The sequence below is a fragment of the Lepisosteus oculatus genome, chromosome 3, assembly GCF_040954835.1.
Source record: "Lepisosteus oculatus isolate fLepOcu1 chromosome 3, fLepOcu1.hap2, whole genome shotgun sequence".
Lineage (NCBI taxonomy): Eukaryota > Metazoa > Chordata > Actinopteri > Semionotiformes > Lepisosteidae > Lepisosteus > Lepisosteus oculatus.
Window position 1 is genome coordinate 5,763,008 of NC_090698.1, and position 20,004 is coordinate 5,783,011.

The 20,004-nt window shown below is 53.8% G+C and overlaps 2 protein-coding genes across 4 annotated transcripts in view; both read left to right on the forward strand.

Annotated features, from left to right (window-relative positions):
* The window catches only part of LOC102687682 (sodium/calcium exchanger 2), a 68,424-nt gene extending 58,096 nt beyond the window's left edge, over positions 1–10,328 (forward strand). For both annotated transcript variants that reach the window (XM_069186399.1, XM_069186400.1), the window contains exons 12-13: positions 1,416–1,694; positions 2,883–10,328. In XM_069186399.1, coding sequence (XP_069042500.1) covers positions 1,416–1,694; positions 2,883–3,259 — 656 coding nt within the window. In that variant the 3' untranslated portion in view covers positions 3,260–10,328. The remainder of the gene's footprint in view (positions 1–1,415; positions 1,695–2,882) is intronic.
* Positions 10,329–11,121: 793 nt separating this feature from the next.
* Positions 11,122–19,452, forward strand: srsf7a (serine and arginine rich splicing factor 7a). 2 transcript variants are annotated; one of them, XR_001477804.2, is made up of 9 exons: positions 11,122–11,230; positions 11,329–11,406; positions 12,725–12,955; positions 13,248–13,430; positions 13,832–13,918; positions 14,226–14,270; positions 15,030–15,158; positions 15,859–16,498; positions 18,893–19,452. XR_001477804.2 is itself a non-coding variant. In XM_006627541.3 (8 exons), exons 3-8 carry the CDS (start codon positions 12,732–12,734, stop codon positions 18,942–18,944), a joined length of 720 nt encoding a protein of 239 aa, XP_006627604.1. In that variant the 5' UTR covers positions 11,122–11,230; positions 11,329–11,406; positions 12,725–12,731; the 3' UTR covers positions 18,945–19,452. The 2 variants fall into 2 exon arrangements, 1 of the variants encoding a protein (XP_006627604.1); XM_006627541.3 differs by lacking the exon at positions 15,859–16,498.
* The last annotated feature ends 552 nt before the right edge of the window (positions 19,453–20,004 follow it).

Here is a 20,004-nt window from a genome sequence, read left to right on the forward strand (position 1 = left end):
TGCACTGACCCTTGCTGAGCTCACCGGGTGTCGTGAGACATGGCCTGTGGAGACCGTGTCTGCGCGGACAGATCTGTCTGAAAAATGTGAAGCTCCTTGGGGACAGTGTGACTGTGGGTGATGGTGATATAGCGTGTTAGCTCCCTCTAGTGGACACAAGGGATCAGCGCAGTGTGAGAGATGACTACAGTGTTCCTCAGCCCTGTTCCCTCCAGCGACATTCATTCCAGCTGTGCTCTTCATCGCTGAAGCTCGTTGAACCAGAACTACTTTCTGAGATCTGCATGTCTTTAGGCCATTTTTATCCTGACGAAAAGCTAGAGTGACCTGCAGTAATTCTGGGGTCTCAGATCTCCCCTTCCCAGAGCTGCTGGACAGAAATGAGGACGAGGTGGGGAGACTCAGAACAGAGCTCTGATCGCTGCCAGCAGCACCCCTGAAGCCACTGCCTGCATAAACACAACCAGAGGAGGCCATCCGACCCCTCTAGACTGTGGGTGTTTGGTAACAGATAGACACAAGGATCACATCCACTGTTTGTTTTTTTGACAGCTTGTTCCAGCTTGTTCTGTAGAAGGGCCCCTTGTTCTTAGTTTTAACTTCCCTTCATCGTAGCTCCCCTTCTTTATCCTGTGGGTCATGGTTCTCTCTTCACCGTACACAGGTGACAGATGTTTAATCAAGCAAATCCATTCCAGGGCCGATTAGCCTCAGTGATTAAGTGGTCAGGGCAGCATGTGGCGCAGTGGTTCAGATCGTTTCCTCTCCGCTGCCTCTGGGGCCCTGGGTCCTATGTGAAGTTTGTGTGTTCTTTCCTCTGGGTCTTCTGCTGTCTTCCCACAGTCTAAGGCTTTACTTGGCTTTTGGGAAAACTGGCCGTGGTGTGAGTGTCTGTGTGTCTATGTATGTGCCCTGTGATGGACTGGCGTCCCATCCAGGGCGTACCCTGCCTAGCGCCTGCTGCTTGCTGGGATTGGCTCCTGCTCCCCTGCGACCCTGAATTTGAAGTCTTTAGAAAACGGGCGGATGGATTAAGAGGTCAGATGGAATGAATAAGGGGTCAGCTGCAGTGATTAAAGGGTCACCTGGAATTATTAAGAGCTCACCTGGAGTGATTAAGAGCTCACCTGGAGTGATTAAGAGCTCACCTGGAGTGATTAAGAGGTCAGCTGGAATGATTAAGGGGTCAGCTGGAGTGATTAAGAGCTCACCTGGTGATTAAGAGCTCACCTGGAGTGAATAAGGGGTCAGCTGGAGTGATTAAGAGCTCACCTGGAGTGAATAAGGGGTCACCTGGAGTGATTAAGGGGTCACCTGGAGTGATTAAGGGGTCAGCTGGAGTGAGGAAACTCCAGGAGAGACAGGGTCCCCTCCTGGTGTTTCAGCCCCTCTCCCCCTCTGCGCCCCTTGCCCAGGCGATGGCGACGAGGAGGATGACGAGGGCCGCGAGGAGCGCCTGCCCTCCTGTTTCGACTACGTGATGCACTTCCTGACGGTCTTCTGGAAGGTGCTGTTCGCCTGCGTGCCGCCCACCGAGTACTGGAACGGCTGGGCCTGCTTCCTGGTGTCCATCACGGTCATCGGCCTCCTGACCGCCGTCATCGGGGACCTGGCCTCGCACTTCGGCTGCACCGTGGGGCTGCGGGACACCGTCACTGCCGTGGTCTTCGTGGCGCTGGGCACCTCCATCCCTGGTGAGCGCGGTTCACCACCCCTGGTGCACCCCTGTTCCCCTGACACGCACGCACACCCACTCTCATCACACATACACGCACTTCCACTGCGTGTGAGCGGAGCGGAGGACTTCTCAAACCATGGCTTTGAGGCCTCAGAACACATCTTCTTACCCTCTGAAAAGCGGAGGGTGTATTCCTGCACATTTGGGATATTTGCTGCTACGAACGTGTTCCAGTAGTAGCAGAGGAAATTCGGCAAGGCGGCAAGGCATTGCTCCTTCCCAGAATTCATTCGGGACGAGAGCGCTTTCATCTTGGAGTCACAGTGGAGAACAGCACTCTTACCTTTAGTTTAGATTCAGTTGTCTTTGTCGCTGTGCGATGATGTTCAATGTGCCTGTTGGCCTGTGCCTATTGATGAATACACCACGGCGCTGGCAGGAATCTCCCCTGATTCCCACCGGTGTCACCTTGCAGTTCTCCGGCGGGAACAGTGTCAACACGCTTGGATACAGGATGTAGTGGAATCCTGGCGGGCCAGTCAGACAGTGTGAACATGCTCTCAGACACAAGGCAGTGTTAGACACGATGCCTCTGTGACAGTGCACAGCCCAGAACACAGCTGGCACAAATGCACCCTGTGTCTTTAGCGTGTAGCTGTGTCTTGTAGTTGAGCAACATGCAGGGACTGATGGAAACGACCCCGCAGAAAGCTGGGATTTATAACCTGATCACAGAACACTATAAACACGGTCTATAGGGCTGTGGGGGGCCATGTTTTAATATGACTGGCTGTGTACAACCACTGGCCAAAATATTAGGACCCCCTGCACCCCACTCCCATCCCACTCTTCCTTCTGGATCACCTTCAGCTCCGGCCAAGATGATCAGGGCTTGTAAAGGTGTACGGGAGCCTCTGGTATTCAGAAAAGATGGGGATCGGGTGGCTGTTCTTGCTGGGGTAGATGAAGGAAGTGAGTTCCTTATGCCAGTTCTGCACAGTCCACGCCAGGGAATGACTGTTCATCTCGCTGGGGTTCCTCATAGTTTGCGGACTTACTGTATTCCCAATGAAGTATTCCTCAGGGATCATGTTTACCCAGAGTCTTGTATCCTGCATGTCCGCTAAAGTGTCTTTTCCGCTCCGTGTCTCTCCCTGGGCATTAACCTGTGACCCTCTGCTCTCTCGGCCCCTCCCCGTCTCAGACACCTTTGCCAGCAAGGTGGCCGCCACTCAGGACCAGTACGCAGACGCCTCGGTGGGCAACGTGACGGGCAGCAACGCGGTCAACGTCTTTCTGGGCATCGGCGTGGCGTGGTCGGTGGCCGCCATCTACTGGAACGTGCAGGGCAAGACCTTCCGGGTGGATCCGGGCTCGCTGGCCTTCTCCGTCACGCTCTTCACCATCTTCGCCTTCGTCAACATCGGCGTGCTGATGTTCCGCCGCCGGCCGTCCATCGGCGGGGAGCTGGGGGGCCCGCGGGTCGCCAAGCTGCTCACCACCCTGCTGTTCTTCGGCCTCTGGTTCCTCTACATCCTCTTCTCCAGCCTGGTGGCCTACTGCCACATAGAGGGCTTTTAGAGACCCTGAGTCCCGCTCCGCTTTACACTTCGCACACACCCGCACACACGTTCAGTAAACACAGACGGACAGCGCCGCCCTGCTGGCTGGAACTTGAACTGCGCTCTGGGCTCGCTTCTCACCTTCTCCTCTTTCCCAGTCCCAGGTGTTCTGAATCGAGGGAGAGGGAGGGGGCTGGAGACCCCTGGGAAGGGAATGGGGAGAGACTGGAGGAAGAGACGGAAGAAGGAGAGAGGAGGAGAGAGCATGCTCTGTGCTATATTGGCCTTTTCTGCCCCTTTTTTTTAATCATGCCCAATCGTCTCGTAGAAAGAGTAGGCAGGTTTGCAGCTGTGACAGGTCTGGTTTTGCAAGCATGAGCCACAGTACAGCACGAGGATTTGCCAAGTAACTCGTCCACACAGGAACCTCCCCTCCTGCCCTCTGCTCACTCTCTGCCCCCAGTTCTCAAGAGCGCTGCCCGTCAGACCACCTTCCCACACTGCATCAGAAATGGCAGCCTGGACCGAGGCAACGCCCTGGAAACAACACCGAGCCTGGCGGGGAGCCGGCTCCAACACAGCAGGGCGTGACGCTGCGCGTCACCGCAGGGCCTGACAAACACGCTTCTGCAGATGACGTGAGAGAATCGCGAAGGGTTCGCGTGGATAGTGCAAGTCTTGGAGGTGGAGGGAGAGAGGCTGGGGACGCAACGGGGTTAAAGTTCTCGCACGGCTGCAGGTGGGAGCCGGGTCTGTCTGTGTGGATCGGCGCTGGAACAGTTTCTCACGGACACTGAAGGAGCAGCGGTTCGGTTCAGTTCAGTCAAGGCGATGTTCCTGTTATATTTTGGAAGGGAAAAGGCTTTTAGGGCCATTACAGTATTGATTTCTCTTCTCTGCCTTTTAAAGGATTTCTTCCTGTGCAGCTGTGTGTTAGCAGGTAGCAGACAAGGCCTGGAGAACGCCTGCAGCTGTTGGCTTGAACGCACGGAGCTCTGCACGGGCTCTCCTGTAAAAAAGCTGCAGCTCTGCTGATGTCTCCCAGCGCCGTTCCTCTAGGAATGTGTCTCCTCACAGACCCCAGCTTGCTCTCCATGAGACACACAGACAGGGAGAGAAGCTGGGGGTCAGAGCGCAGGGTCGGCCATTTATACAGCGCCCCCGGAGCAGCTGGGGGTGAAAGGCCTCGCTCAGGGGCCCAACAGAGTAGGATTCCTCTGCCGGCCGCAGGATTTCGAACTGGCAACCTTCCAGCCACAGGCGCAGATCCTTAGATGTGCTTTTAGTTTTACTTGCGTTGTAATATAGTGTAATTAAGACTTGACATCAGCAGAGCGGAATCGAGACAGAGTATTTTAAGACAGAGTATTTAAGTATTTTAGTATTTATAAGGCAGAGATTTATTTATGTATTTATTTCATGGTTCGCTTTATTTTTGTAAGCCCGCTGCCTTGGTGGAGGGGGTTCTCTGGGGACCCCCGTGACCTTCGGAGGGCATCGCTGGCGGCTGGCAGGGCGGCGCCATTGTCTCACCGTGATCCGAAAGGCCTCGTGGGAGAGGGCCGGGATCAAGCAGGACCTGCCGGAGATCCTCTGGTCACTGAGCCTGAGGGCCTCCTGCAGTGTCCTTTCCCTGGCCCTGCGGAGGAGATTGGGGGGTCGGTCCGTTCTCATTTCGGCCTGGGGAAGGGGGGGGTGGAGGGGTGGGCTGATCGGAAAACAGACTGGGGGAGAAGACAGAGGGGATCGGTCGATCCAGAATAAAACCTGGGGAGAGCGGATTGCTTCCTGAGGAGAAGGACGGGCTGCCGGGGGGGGGGGGGATCGGCTTATTTTAAACGAGATTGAGAGGAGGGAGCGGAATCGGCCCATTCAATATCTGGGAGAAATCTGGACGAGGTGAAAGGAGTTGACGTTACTTGGGAATCCTGTCAGCCTTTGTGATTACCTGTAGAAGATATTTATTAGATATTTGAATTCAGAATAGCCTAGAACTCTTACAGTAGATTGGTAGCGTGTAAACATGGTAGTGATGCATGACGGTGTGTAATAAAGCATGGAAACATAGCACGGTCAGAGCAGAAATATGCATGAGCGGTAAAACTCTGGTAATAACACACAGACGGAGCCAACAGTCGCCGTTGGCCCCTGTGGTCAGGGGAGTGAGGGACGTGGGCGGCGCCCCACCGCTGCTGTAGGGGAGGCGCTCTGTCCATGCCGGCGTACACGCCAGCCCCCCCCCGCGTCTGCCTGCACCAAGGGAGGTCTCTGCCCCTGAGCGGTTTTACACAAAGAGTGGCAGGTGCCTGGAACAAGCTGCCCTGGCATTGAAGCCGGTTCCCCGGGATCCCTGGAAAGGCGGCTGGATGAGGCTTCCGATACCCTGGGATCCCCCGGAGCGGCGGCTGGACGACGCCCCCAATTCCCTGGGATCCCCCCGAGCAGCAGCTGGACGAGGCCTTCGGGTCTGAGCGAGACGGCTATGGCGGCCCCTCGGTTGTAATTTTTCTCGTGATCTCGTGCTCCACCGCTTGGCAACAGCCCTTCGCCCTTCCCCCCTCTCCGAAGGGCCGTCTCCTGCACAGCGCTTCCGGCTGAATCCTGCTTCCCTGTGGCTCTTCAGGGCCTCAGGCTGGAGGGCGGCGCTGGTGAGTCGGGGGCGAGCCTGTGTTCTCTGCCTTTTGCACCAGTCTTTATGCACTCTCCACTGCCATCACACCTGACCCTTAGCTGCATAATCAGAAGCCTCCCAGCCTGATCCACTTTACCTTGACTCGTCAGACCCCCCTGTAATCCCGAATTGTGGATTGTGGTGAACGCAGGCAGCTCACAGTGCAGGTACAGACAGTCCAGTGTGTAAATATAGCAGAGCATGTTACTGTTGGGTGTGATCTGCTTCAGCCCTGGAGGGCTCCAGTCCTGCAGCGTTGATCGGCCTGTTGAAACGGGCAAAGCTGTGATGATCAGGCTCCCATTACAGAAGGACTTGGGAACGTCTTGCGAACGAGAAGCCGTTTTGCCCCATCTGGCCCCTTTCAGATTTGCACCAGTATAATTATTTCAGCTGGGTTGTCAAGAGCTGAGCCAGTGTTTAGCACTGGGCACCCCTGTGTGGCTGCAGTAGAATGCACAGGGCTGCTGGAGGGCCCGTTTCAGTGGTGAAAGGCCCGAACTGTACCGGGAGAGCGAGCTGGGACTTCCTGTGGGCGTCTCCGGACTCCGGGTTGGCCAGGGCAGCACTCGCATTCCTGACACCGAGCCGGACCATGTGATATTCAGCTCAGGGCTGAGTAACGCTGGAGAACAAGTGTCCACAGTGGAGAGGCTGTAGTCCTCTGCCTGCAGCTGCTCCATCTCCTCCGCCGTACGTGCCTGAGAGAAAATACAGCCCCCCCGTGCACAGGAAAGGAGGAGGCACAAACACAGCAGCGACTGGCAGCTCAGCCCGGTTCAGACACTCATGTGGAAGGTGGTTTTTATTTGACATCACGGGGGGCAGAAGCAGGACCTCTGTCTGTAGGGATGGGCTGATTTCAACACAGTAGGAGCTGCAGGGGGGGGGGGTACTGTCTGTGCACCATGCAGCTGACAGGACAGTGCAGCAAGCTCTTTCTCTCCCCATCACAAATCCCGAACTGAGCGCAGATGCGTCCTCCTCGTTTTTCCAACTTGAGTCTTCGTCGCAGCGACATTGAGAAGGGGGCCAGGAAGCCGGAATGGGGCCCATGAAAGCAGAGAGCCCCGCAATCTGGTCACCACGCTCCGCGGGGAGGTGTGGACGGACACGCAGGACACGGAGATGAGCAACCCTGAGCAGAGGCGCCAGCTGCTGCCGGTGTCCGCGCCAGCCAGCCGCAGTGGAAACATCACCAGCAGAAAAGCCCGGTGTGGAGCAGCTGCTGGCCTGGGGTGGCATCTTCTCTGCTCCCGCCTCCCACCCACCCTTCCCGACCAGGAGCCGAGCCTGCTGTCCCACCTGCACCGGGTCAGCAGGGAAGAGGAGGGGTACGAGAGCTCCCGGGAGCAGGGAGAGCAGGGGCGGTGCCCACCTTGGACAGGGGGCCTTGGGTCTGTGCAGAACAGCCATGGGAGACACGGACTCAACTCTTTTTATCCTTCAGATCCAGCTGTACAGCTCATGCCATGAATGCGGTTTATTCAGCTTGGACATTTTTAAGTAAGCACGAACAAGGACAAATCTTTAGATATAAAGTATGTGGTTGTCTTTCTGTGCACCCCCACTGATCCTATGTTTCATGTCTGTGAAGCTGGTGACTTTCTTCACCGAATGTTTCTGCTGTTAAATGTTACTTATTTTGTTACTGTTCTCCTTAAAGGTGATGAATTATGATGTTTTTGAAAAAGCAGCGGCTGTTTATCAGGCGGGGATTCAGATCATTGCATGGCGTGTGACCTGTCCTCTCTGGTTCCCCTGGATTGTTTCCTACACAGGGGAAAAGGACAGAACCTTTTCTAGAAACCAGATCAATTACACAGGTCCTGCGCTGGGCCCCCAGGAGCACAGTTTGATAGCTGTCATGCAGACGCTCGATACTGTTGTAGGTTTCTTACCAGTCTGTTCTGACCGGCCGCGCAACGATTCTCCAGTGCGTTTGGCCCCCCTGCTGCCTCATCCATCCGGGATCGGATTCCAAAGTGATCTGCACCCCTCCACGTCTCAGCTCGCCAGCCGGCAGGCCCGAGTCTCGCTTTTGTCCTTTCTTTCCGTTTCTGTGAGGTTTGAGAAACCTTTCCTGTACCCTGTTTTCCATGTCTTGCCAGCATCCTGCCCGTTTAGTAAGAGTGGAGGAGCTTCTTGCCATGTGGACACGTACACTGGAATTCTTCTGCGCGGTGATCTCTCGGGACACGCACAGAGCAACAGGCAGCACCACACGATGTGGACAGTACAAACATAATAAATGATAACAACAGGAAAAAATCAATATGTTGTGGGACAATAAATATGCAGTTGTGAGAGAAAAAACAGGGCAGTCCATGCAACAGTGCAGAGTGCAGATGTGTGTTGAGTGTGAGGCCCTGCAGTTGCTGTAGCTGTTGAGGATGGGTCCTGCAGTGGGATAGAAGCTGTTCTACAGCCTAGAGGTCGGTGCTTTAACAGTGCCGTACCGCTTGCCGGAGCTCAGGGGGGAGAGCAGTTTGTGGCCGGGGTGGTGGGGATCCTGAACGACGGATGGGGCCTTCTTGCGACAGCGGATGGTCTGAACCTCGGCTGTTCCTACGGCTTCAAGGCCGCTGTCGTCTCTGCTCGGACCGGTGGTCGCTGACTGCCTGTTACGATCGGGAAGAAGGACCCCAAGCAGAATCCTCAGAACTCAAAAGTACCAGTAGGAGTTCATCCAAAAGCGGGGGTCAGGAGGTCAGGCCGGGGTCCAAAACCAGTAAATCCGCAATGACCCAGTCGAGATCCAGAAGACAAAGTCAGAAACAAAGCCAGGGGAACAGGAAACAATGCAGCACTCGCTACTGTAGGTAAAACCCGATACCGAGCGAGGAGTGGTGTGTCAGGCTGGTCAGGGAGGCAGGCCGAAGGAGGCGTGTCTGATCAGTTCAGTGGGAACTGCGCTGGAGTGTGAGGGAGTCGATTAAGGGCGGTGAGCTCACCGGGGCTGTGGAGTAGCATTGCCGTCCTCCTTCAGGGCAGGAGCTGAGCCGTTTCCCTCCGCGGCAGATACCCCCCTTCCGCCCCATTCCTCAGGCTGCTTCCGATTCCAGGAGAGTTTGGAATCCGGTCCCGCGGGGCCGGGGAGCCTAGGTCTCCGGGACCTGATGCCGAGAGCCCTGGGAACCTGGCTGGACTTCCTCCAGCCCGGTGCTCCTCTCCCTCAGACGCCGCTCGTGCAGAAGCTCCCCGCGGGCCGGGCTGGAGGCGGCGGGGGGGGGGGGCGTTGCGCAGGCTGCGGCGCACGCCTGTCCGTCGCTGTCCTGTGCTGTGTCTGCACCCGCGGGCTTTTCTTTCTAAAGGTGGAGGCTCTGCTTGCTGTTGCCTTTAGCCACCGAGTTAATGGGGAGGCATGAGGCTGTTTCAGTTTCTCCTCCACGCTGAGAGCTGGTGTGTGTGGAGAGAGGACTGGTGCGCAATGGCTGCTGTCACATCACCCAGGTGGGGGTACACACTGGTGGGGGTGGAGGGGATCCCCATTACTGTAAAGAGCTTTGAGTGGAGTGTCCAGAAAAGCGCTATATAAGTGTAAGCAATTATTAATTATTATTATTATTATTATGAACACAATGGGGACGCTGCACCAGGTACCATGTGGTCACTAAATCTAGGCCCTGTCTTGGAGATTTGGCTTGTGTTCCACGCAGGGCCTGATGCAGATGCTCGAGCTGCAGGCTGAATTCTGGAGCCCATATGTTTTGGACAGATGCGCTTGTCTGCAGTGGCCGAGTCTCAGGTGTGTCTTTTGACGGTAAAATACGATTTGTTACCCAGCACTGACAAGAGGTTGGCACTGCCTCTGAGGCGCGTTTCTGAGAGTGGGCGGGGTGCTCATTTTAAAACGGCAGGACTCTGTGCAGACGGCAGGTACCAGTATTATTTCTGTGGGAGCTACTTGTGTAGCAAGGTTAGCAACCTACAGCTGGCTGACATGAATCCTGCTACTTGTATCACATTTTAAATCGCTGCTGTCAAAGTGTGACATTTGTGTCTTGTTTATTAATTTATTGATATGTCTTCTTTGGAAATGGCCGTCATCGAAGGCTGTGATGTAATTTACTAATGCGGTTTAACTACGCTGTATTCTCACCGTTAATTCAATTTTCTTTCGTCCCTCTGTGTTTTCCTCTCGTTATAGGGGCGCTCTGCTCCGTGTCTTGCGAAACTGTGTTTGTGTGAACTCTGTGGCCTGTCCTCTTGACTGTATTTGTAGGAACAGCGAATTTAAGGGAAAATTAAAAACAAAAACAAAAAACGTGAAGAATAACTAAAAATGAGTAAATGTAAAAATCTCAAACTGGGGACAAAAAATATTAAAGGTGACGCCTTTTCGGAGAATATAGCATGATGTGTACTGTACCCTGGAGAACTCCTGTGGACTTTATTAAATATAGTTTATTTTGAAGTCCTGTCTCCGCTTTCTTATTTAGAATCCTCGGGCTCAGTTCTTACTCGTTTCGAAGAACTAGAAAAATGGTATGCGAACTATTTTTTTACTACGTTTATGAATCGCATAGTCCGTGAGGGTGTTTTCACGGAGCGGGGAGGACACCAGCGTAAGACTGTTGCTGTCGTTCAGGCGGGAGGACTGACGGATGTTCGCCCGTTTTGCTTTCCGGCACATACTGTAACATTTGTTTTTTACAGGACAGGGCTGGCAGCCTTGTGCCCAACCTCCAACGTGGAGGACTTGGCGCCCGACGTGGGACACGAACCCACGACCCTGAGATTATGAGGCTCATGCTCTACCACACAGCGATCACCCGGAGCGCTCAAGTGGCATGAGAGCTGTATTTATTATGTGGTCTAAAATACTCATTCAAACTCGATGCCGCAGTATCATATTTACGTTCAGGTGAAAAAGGTTTCGACATGAACCTGGAGCTAGGCTGTGCCCTGAGCAGTGCTGTTTATATTAGATTACACAGCTGTGATCTCCCTTTCAGAGATCGTGTAGGCATCAGGTCTGTTTTGATTCACAATACAACGCCTGATGTGAATTAAGATTCATTTCTGTGTCTTCTAACGTTGTTCCGCACGTTCAAACTGATGTTATTATCGCAATAACGCTACCTAGGGAGGGGAGGGTTTCCATTTTTAGCACTTTAGAAAGTTTCACATTCTAAACGGTGGGTACCAGAGGGTTTTTAGTCACAGGCGCACGGAGCTCACCCCAGCGGTAGCCTCCGTCACCACGCCCCTGCCGGGAAACCCCTCCTCTCCCGAAGTGCGCAGGCGCACCGGTTGCTCGGCTACGGGGCCGGACGGAGAAGGGAGAGCGGAGCAGAGAGGAGGCCTGTGGGAACGGTACTACAGTTCGCTACCGAAGCGCCGAAGTATGTACACTTGTGGATACGCCTGATAGCCTAACAGTCTTCTCTTTATCCCCCCCCGATTTTGGAAAGGTGTCGTGTATTCTCGTGTGGGCTGGAAAGTAAAGCGGTTAGAAGTCCTCTCAGGGAAGCCGAGCGCAGGACTGTACGGTGAGTGGTTTGCGGCCGCCATTGTTTACCTCACGCGGGAGGGCCTCACGCCTGGGCCTGCTCGGGGCGCCAGCCGGCTGTTTCAAACTTGGGGTACACGGCCGAAGCGCGCTTGTTCCTTTCTGGCAACGGTAAACGGCCTTTTCGGTAAAGAAGGTGGGTTTAAAATAATGTGAATTTCGTTGGTGTAGGGGGGTGGTGGTGGTGGGCCTGGCCTGGCGGTATCTTTACGCGCCGTTTCCGTCTTCACTGACGCGTTATTTCTGCAGTTTCTCTGCGTCTGGTGTTTGTCTCGGGTGTTTTCGAGGTCTTTATTTTAGCGTGAGCAGGGGGGTGAAAGTTGCCCAGCGGACCAGTGTAAAGTTGTTTCATGTTTCTAAAAACACGCTTTGAAGCTTTACGAGGTTTGGCGCAGTCTTTCCCTTCTAGTGTTGATTTCCCGTCCAGAACAGCTTTAACCTTGAGCTTCACGGTTACCGTCAGTAACACAGCGCTGATAAAGGGAAGTGTTGGCTGTGCCAATCGGGTTGTTTTGCCCTGCTCCTCCGGGGCTCCTCGGCCTGTCCGGATGTCGCCGCTGTAAGGCGACACACTGCGCGAGCGCATCCCCGCGTGAAGCCGTGTGTGGGGCGGCGTGTGCGCCGCGCGCTCGCCCGCGGACCGGCGGCACTGCGGGCGCTGTCCGCACATCCTCTCCCAGGGCTGCGCCGCTGGCCAACGAAAATAGAGCCTCAGTGAGCCGAACTCTTCGTCACGCTTCAGGCCAAGACAACGCCGTTTCCGACTTCCTGTGCTGTATGAAACTAACCTGAGCTCCACTGCGATGCGGTTAGCTGTGGGGGCTACATGCCTTTAGGCTAATGGGGATAAGGTCGAGTAAAATGTAGGATCCTCTATCTGGGTGCACGTTTGAGTTAGGGGCTGAAGTAAGCGAAGTCCCTCTTTATCCCAGCGTTTCTATCCTGAATAAGTCTCCTCTGTAGCATTTAGATGTTGCACATTTATGCCAGCTCCCTAGCAACCACTGCCCCCCAGTTGCAGGTGTTAAAGTGCAGGTCAGGTAAAGTAATGTATTCCCCCCGAGCTAGAGGAGCATGGAAGGCACCAGTAGTCGGACTGGTACAGCAGCCTGCGCAGTGATCCCTTGCTAGCCCTAGCTCCCGGTGCCTCTGCTGCATTTAGAGGGGTGAGTGGGTTTCAGCCGTTCCTGTGGTGGGTGTGCGAGACGGGGGCGCTTGCAGGGGATCTGCTTTGCTGTGGAAGATGCTTGTGGCGGGCTCACGGGGCTGACTCTCTCTGTCTCCGCTCCCCGGCACAGCGGAGGGATGTCGTATTACTCGTCCTCCCGCAGCTCGTCCCACTCCACCGACTGCAAGGTGTACGTGGGGGACCTGGGCAGCGGGGCGGCGAAGGGCGAGCTGGAGCGGGCGTTCGGCTACTACGGGCCGCTGCGCAGCGTGTGGGTCGCCCGCAACCCCCCCGGCTTCGCCTTCGTGGAGTACGAGGACTCCCGGGATGCCGAGGACGCGGTGAAGGGCATGGATGGCAAGTGAGTGAGCCCCCGGTCTGCGGCGTTGAACCCGCACTCGTTTCGGACAGCGTGTAGACCGCTGGAAGTTGTTTTTGTCATAAGGTCAAAGTCAAAGTTCCAGAAAAAAACGGATCTGGAAAATTCACCTTTTCTGAACTGGGAAGAAATAACTCTGTACAAAAAGCAACTTCCGGACGTGAGGTGTGAAGTTTCCCTGTGTCTTTGGTCTAGTGTGGAGGCTATTGGAGTTGTGCTTGGGCTCGTGAACCGCGTGTTCGCATGGGCCCTGACCAGCCCTCTTGTTTCCCAGGGTGCTGTGCGGCTCCCGGATCCGCGTGGAGCTGTCGACGGGCGTCTCTCGGAAGACACGCTACGGGCGCCCCAGCCGGCGGCACTTTGACCCCAACGACCGTTGCTACCAGTGTGGGGAGAGAGGCCACTACGCCTACGACTGCTACCGCTTCAGCAAGAGGGGCGGCAGCCGGCGCAGCAGGTACGCTGACTGTTCCCCCACCCCCTGCCTGCCAGGAGCAAGGCCTGCTGCTGGGTGTGGGGAAGGGGGGGTGGCTGAGGATCTGCGCCTGTGGCTGGAAGGTTGCTGTTTCGTATCCTGCAGCCGGCAGAGGAGTCCTACTCCGTTGGGCCCCTGAGCGAGGCCCTTAACCCCAGCTGCACCAGGGGCACCGTATAAATGGCTGACCCTTTGCTCTGGCCCCCAGCTTCTCTCCCTGTCTGTGTCTCTCATGGAGAGCAAGCTGGGGTCTGCGAAAAGACGTTCTGTAAGGACATTACACGCTTTAAAGATTTAGCTCATCCGCTTCTCGCTGCCAAGTGCAGAGTTGGTGCGTGGGGGCAGTTTTCTAGAGGATGACCCGATCTCCTCTCCCTGCGCAGGTCTCGCTCCAGGTCCCGGTCCCGCTCCAGGTCCCGGTCCAGGTCCCGAGGACGTCGCTATCGCTCTCGCAGCAGGAGCCGCAACCGGTGAGCCCCGCCCGCGGCCGTGCCCCTTTGCCCCTCGCGGGTGTGACCTGCGCCAAGCCTGTTTTAGGTGCCACTGGCTGTGAAAACTGGCCTTGCAGGGACTCAAAGCACTCTGCCTGTCGGGCGTGCCTTGTGGAGAGCTCCTTTAAAGCCTTTCTGCATTTAAATGAATTGAGCTGTTGAACTGTTGTCAATATAGAGTATCTGGCAGCTTTGTGTGTGTCTGTGCTCCCTACCCAGCAGGTACCACTTTCCATCAGATTCCTGCTTCCTTTAGTGCTTACTTTTCTCTCTTCTGTCCCCCCAGGTCCGCTTCCCCGGCTCGCTCTAGGTCCAGAACTCCGGTGCGCAGGTAAGGTCTGGTGGCCTCTGCGGTTCTGATACTCGGCAGGGGGTAATATAGGAGCCGAGGCGTGAGAGGAGGACGGCCTCCTGTGTACCTTTGTTTCCCTGCTCAGCCTTGGTCTCTTTGTGGGCTGTTTGATACCAGTCTTGGCAGGCTGGTGTGTGCAGATTTTCTGGGTCCTTTTTAAGCAGCAGCACTTACAGAGCCAGGGGAAGCATTTAAACTGGCCATAGTGAGTTGATTTCCATTTTTTGTAAATAGAAACAGGACTGTTGGGGAATTCAGTCTTGGCTGTGATTAAAATGCATTAAAAGGTGCCCATTATCTGTGTAAAGTAGCTGAAAATTGGCTTTTGTTTGTACCTTATTCCCTGGAGTGCACTCATCTTCAGACTAAAAGAACCTGCGTGTTTTTTTATCACCTTATTTGCACGTGAATGCACAGCTCTTCACACGTGTGTAGTTTGTAAAGGTGAGTTCCTGGTGTCCTCAGGGAGAGTGAGTGTGGCTGTGAACCCCATGCTGTGTTTTAGTCTCCAGTGGGTGTATCTGCCACACAGCAGGGCTCAGGCGTGTGAATGACCGAAGTGCAGTATGGGAGCACAGAGACAACGACGGTCTCTGAGCCTCGATTCCCTGTGGCCTGTTTTATTATCCACTCAAACCAAAAGAGAGTGAGTGCTTGACTGGGTGGTCCCCACTGACTTCTCCCTGCAGTGCCCTGTGTGAGTGACCCAGTGACCTTTTTTCCCCCCTCTGTTTGCAGTCGCTCCCGATCTCGCTCCAGGTCACGCTCCTTGTCTCGCTCCAAGGGGCGCTCTGCCTCCCGGTCCCGGTCTCGCTCCCGGTCCCGCTCGCGCTCCCGGTCCCACTCAGCCAGCGCCAAACGAGAAAGGTAAGCAAGGAACCGGACCAGGAGGACAGGGCACAGGATGTTTGCAGTGTTTATCCAGGGTGACTCTCAGCAGTTAGTGTTATTGCTCTGCAGAGACGTCCTGATACCAAGGACAGTTAACTGTATAAATTTAGTATAGGTGCACTGCAGTCAGTCGTTTTGAATGATTTCAGCAGGATGCAGAAGTACATTGATGATGCAGTGCAGGAGTTAGGTGTTAAACAGGCAATAGAAAATGTGTACATTGTAACTGTACATTTGAGCTAAATACATCTGTTCATGATTAATACATCTGATGTCTTTCTCTCTTTGCAATGTTTTGTTTTATAGGTCTATGGGTTATAAAATGATCATGCTAGTGACTGGTTCATGTTGTTAGGCAGAAAGGAGATCTGATGTGATGTTTTGTGTGTTCTAACTCCTGACACTTATTTACTTATTGTGTGACTTTTATTCAGATTGTCAAGGTTTTTTTTTTTGGTTTAGTTTGAGTATGCACAGATTAAAGACATGATCTCAGATTAACATGACACCAGAATGATGTCGGCTCCTACGGTACCAGAGAACTCTGTCCAGTCTGGCACGCCAGCTGTGGGCTGTGTATCGTCCAGCGACTGAGGGAGAAAGCCCCCTTCTTGTTAACCCAGGGACACCAGCTGACCGCGCTGCAAAATCTGATTTATTTTCTTTTCTCTTGGAGGTCATCCATCCAAGAATGACCTGGCCAGACCTTGCTTAGCTTCACAGGGGGAGCGAGAGCTGACGAGCGATCAGACTCCGAGATGGTGTTGAAGGCTGGAGGTTGTCTTGTTTCACGCCCACTCCCCCCTCCCTGCCTCAGATCCAGCCCCAAACTCGATTTAGCTTCCGAGAGGGGGGAAAAGAGAAATCTTGACGTGATCAGACTCCAGCGCTGTTTGGCTGCGGGCTTTAGAGGGGGTTTCGTCCGGCGCAAGTACTGACCAGGTTCATCCTTGCTTTGTCATTTCTGTGAGAGCTGACCCGAGAGATCAGACTCCAAGAGGGCTACGGCCGTCCACGTGCTAGAAGGGGGTCATCCGTCGCACGTTCTGAGCACAGCGCCCCCTCTTCTTCCCCCCACTCTCCCCCTCCTGTCTTCTCCTGCCGTGAGAGCTCAGATCCCCAGATCGCAATGGCCAGCTCCAGCCACTCGGCACAGCCCAGCCTTGCTTAGCTTCTGAGAGAGACAGAGAGGGAGAGAGGCAGAAAGAGAGAACGTGCTGACCAGAGATCAGCCTTCAAGACCTCCAGTGTTTGTCTTCAAGTACTTGCGTCGCGTCTCTGTTCATGTTGCTCTGAGTATCCACCACTTTGCAAAGGTAAAAAAAGTAAATGTATTTAGTTATACTCAGAACTCGGCTTTGATGTACTCAAAAGTCACTACTTGTTTTTGCTGATATCATGAAAAAAAACTTTTTTTTTATTCCAAGCTGCTTTTAAAGTATGCTGTATTGTTGTTTTGGTGGTGGCTGGGTAAAGACCGTTAGAACAGCCCCAGTCTGCTTGGGAGGTCTTGGGGTGGGGGGGTGGTTAATATATCAGTGTTCTAGTTTCCCAGTTCCAGTTCTGAGTGGCCCAGTTGGTCAAAGCAGACCAGCACATCATCCTTCTTTGACTTTAAAAACTGAACTGTGATGAAAATACTGTAAGGTATTTTGACTTGGGCATTGGTGGAGGTGTCCAGGATGGGCATTGGGAAACTGGGCAGAATTGAGATCAAACCGCATTTCCATACTGGAGAGGCTGGTAATATTGGGTGAGGGGGATTAGAAGCAGGTTGCATGCTGGACAGGGATGACCAGTCCTAGAGAGCCACAGTCCAACTGGTTTTTCATAGTGCATCCTTAAACCTCTGGTTTCTCAGGGTGTGGTGGAATTTCAGGTTTTAATTTGTTGAGCAATTGTTTTTTCGGGTTGAGGTGTGGAGTGGCCTGTGTTTCTGTGACACTACAGACAGCGATGGGGGTGTAGAGTGTTTGTGGACCTGCTTAAAACATACCTGCATCTGCAATCCTTTAGGAGAGTAGTCGGGGACGTTTAGAAAACATCCTGTTTAAGGGTGGCCTGTGACACCTGCTGGACAGTGGCTGTGCGAGGCTGGGACTTTTCAACCTGGCTGCAAGAAGGTGCTGTGGCCTCGTGACCTCGGGCACCACTGTTGTGACTGTCGGCAGCACTCGCCGGTCACACTTGGCTGGGCAGACAGGACCCCACGGCACAGCAGCTCGGGCTGTTTGGGGCTCTAGTAGTCCTTGTACGAAAAGCCATGCTTTTGTATGAATTTGTAAGTAAAGGAGTTGAAAGAGGGTATTTGTGCCTATCATACAGACCTGAAATAGACCCATCTGCTGTGCGGTTGGGAATCTTCTTTCCGCCTGTGCTGTGAGCAAGCCTTCAAAAACAGCAGCAGCAGCAGTGGTGCTCTTTTGTTGAGGTGATGGCTTTTGTACCTGATTTTCAGTTGTGATAATTGGTCTGCAGTCACCTTCGTTTAAGTTGAATGCTTTCTAGGGATTAAATGGCTGGTCACACCCTTCACTGTTCAGCACTGATCTTGGACTGCCCTGACCTCGGACCCTCAGAGGACTCATTTCAGGCCGCTGGTTCTCAGTCTTGGTTCTTGCAGTTTGACCCTTCTATAAGAGCTAAGGTTTTGCTCCCTACTCCAGTCCTTTAGCACTCAGTGTTCCTAGTCTCGTACTGCGATACTCTAATCAGTTGGTCCCAGGTTTTCATGCTTAGCCCTGCTCACAATCCACAAGCTTTAAAAAGCCTCTTCTGTGTGACCAGTGTTGATTCTGGAGAGACCAGTGGGCTTAATCGTAGTGACTCATTTTAAAGTCCTGTGTCATGATGTTGCTCGTGAAACCAACGAATTGGGGCTGTCCTGGGACTTTTATGATTTAAAAGTATCTGTCTGTTGCCCCTGTTCTACCCACACTGCATTTTGCAGCACTGGGATAGCCTGTCAGTCTGACCGGGCAGTCCAACATCAGTGCAGCTTCAAGTACGCCATGTAACAGTGGCACAGTGCCAACGTATCCCCTGGGCTCTGACACCAGTCTCTCTCTGGAGCACTTTCAGCTCGGGCCTCCTGTCTCTTGTTACAGGTCAGGTCCTCAGTGGGTTTCAGACAATAAAGGGTTTTTGAAAAGGGTCTTGCTTTTATGCTCGCGTTCCGTGGGTCCTGCTTCACGCTTGCTCCCAGTTTTCCTTTGATTATTCCCTCCTTCTTGAGATTCTGGAGTTGAGGGGGCTTGACACCTAAATAATGGCTGGGCTTTATTTTGAGAACTTGGAAAGATGTGGAGGTGGTCTTGCAGGGTTTCATGCTTCGTACTCGGTTTTAAGAGTGGCTGCAGCGAGTTGCGGTACAGCTGGCGCTTGAGAGCAGCCGCTGAGCGCCATTCTTCTGCAGACACAAGCCTATGCACCCTGCCTTCTGAGGGCGTTCAGTGGCTGCAGTATCGTTCCTCCCGTGTCCCGGGACAGAGGGATGCTCAGTTCACTGGGATAGTCCGGATCATTTCGGACTTCCGACGTGAGGAAACTTGCATGGTGTTTTAAGTGGGGGGTGCCAATCTGCGTCCGGGGCCCCGTCCTGCCCAGCGCGAGGGGGGTGGGGTGGGAGTGAAGCAGGAGGCCCGGGGGCGCTGCCAGGGCCGCGGGTGCGAGCGCGCTAACGGCCGTGTGCCTTTTCTGTCTTGTTTCAGCCGCTCCCGGTCGCCCAGCCCCAGGAAGAGCCTGACACCCGACGCCAAGTGAGCGAGGACCTGTGCCACCGGCCCTGCCGTCGCGTCCGGCGGCCACCTGTCCTGTAATCATTTTAACCCCCCGAGCTCCCCCCTGTCCCAGCAGCCCTAGTGGTTTTGTTTCAATCCCGTCCTCTTGCGCCGCCTCTGCCGCAACACATTCCACATCCTTTATTTCCTCCTGGGGAAAAAATAACGAAGAACTGGACGGATGTCAACACCAAATACACGTTTGTCCGAAATCGGCTTGTTTTTGTTTCTTGTGATTTTTTTTTTTCCCCCCTGAATGTGTGCAGTTTTTACGCGGCATACTACCATGTGTTAGAAGCCTGTCTCCTACACGTGAGCCCCTTTGCTGACTGTAGGACGTTTTAACGTAGGGACTGAAGTTCCATTTGATGGTGTTAAGTGTTGTGATCAGAGCGTGCAGGTTTGTTAAACTTTTTTTTTTTACCTGTTAATGGTCGTTATGGATCCAGTCTTTTTTTAAAACAGTAAAGTAAACTTGTACACACCCAAAAGCTGTTTACTGTTGTGAATTATTTGAGAACACCTCTCTCCGATAAGCCATCTTCGCAGTGGCTGAAAGTTGACCGACTTTTCCGTCCCGGTTAATGTCCTGCTCGCGTGGATTGAGCCCCCCAGCTCGGCTGGGTGCTGTTCGTGCTGCATGTTTGTGCTGAGCTCATAGTACCACAGCCGAGCACTTGCCTTCTAAAGAGCAGTGTGCTTTCCCAGTCCGATCAGGAGTGGACTGATGGCGGACTCATTCAGCTGCCCTGACTGATTTGCAAAGATGGAAGTCTTGCTCTTTGGGAAAGTGGGAGGGGCGTCTGTGTCGAATGCTCTGGTTTTGCGAGAAATATTTCAAAGGTGAGTTTTTATCCCTCGTGGCTATGGTATTTGTTTTAGAAGGCTGAAAACGCTTCAGAGTGCCAGGTGCTTGCTTGTTTTTGGACAGTTGAGCTGTTCAGTATCATGGTAATTATACCTCTTTGTATTAAAAGGCTAGTGTCTTGCTCTAGTGTTTCGTGTGCGCCCCGCAGCCATGCTCCCTGTGGTCGGTTTAGGTC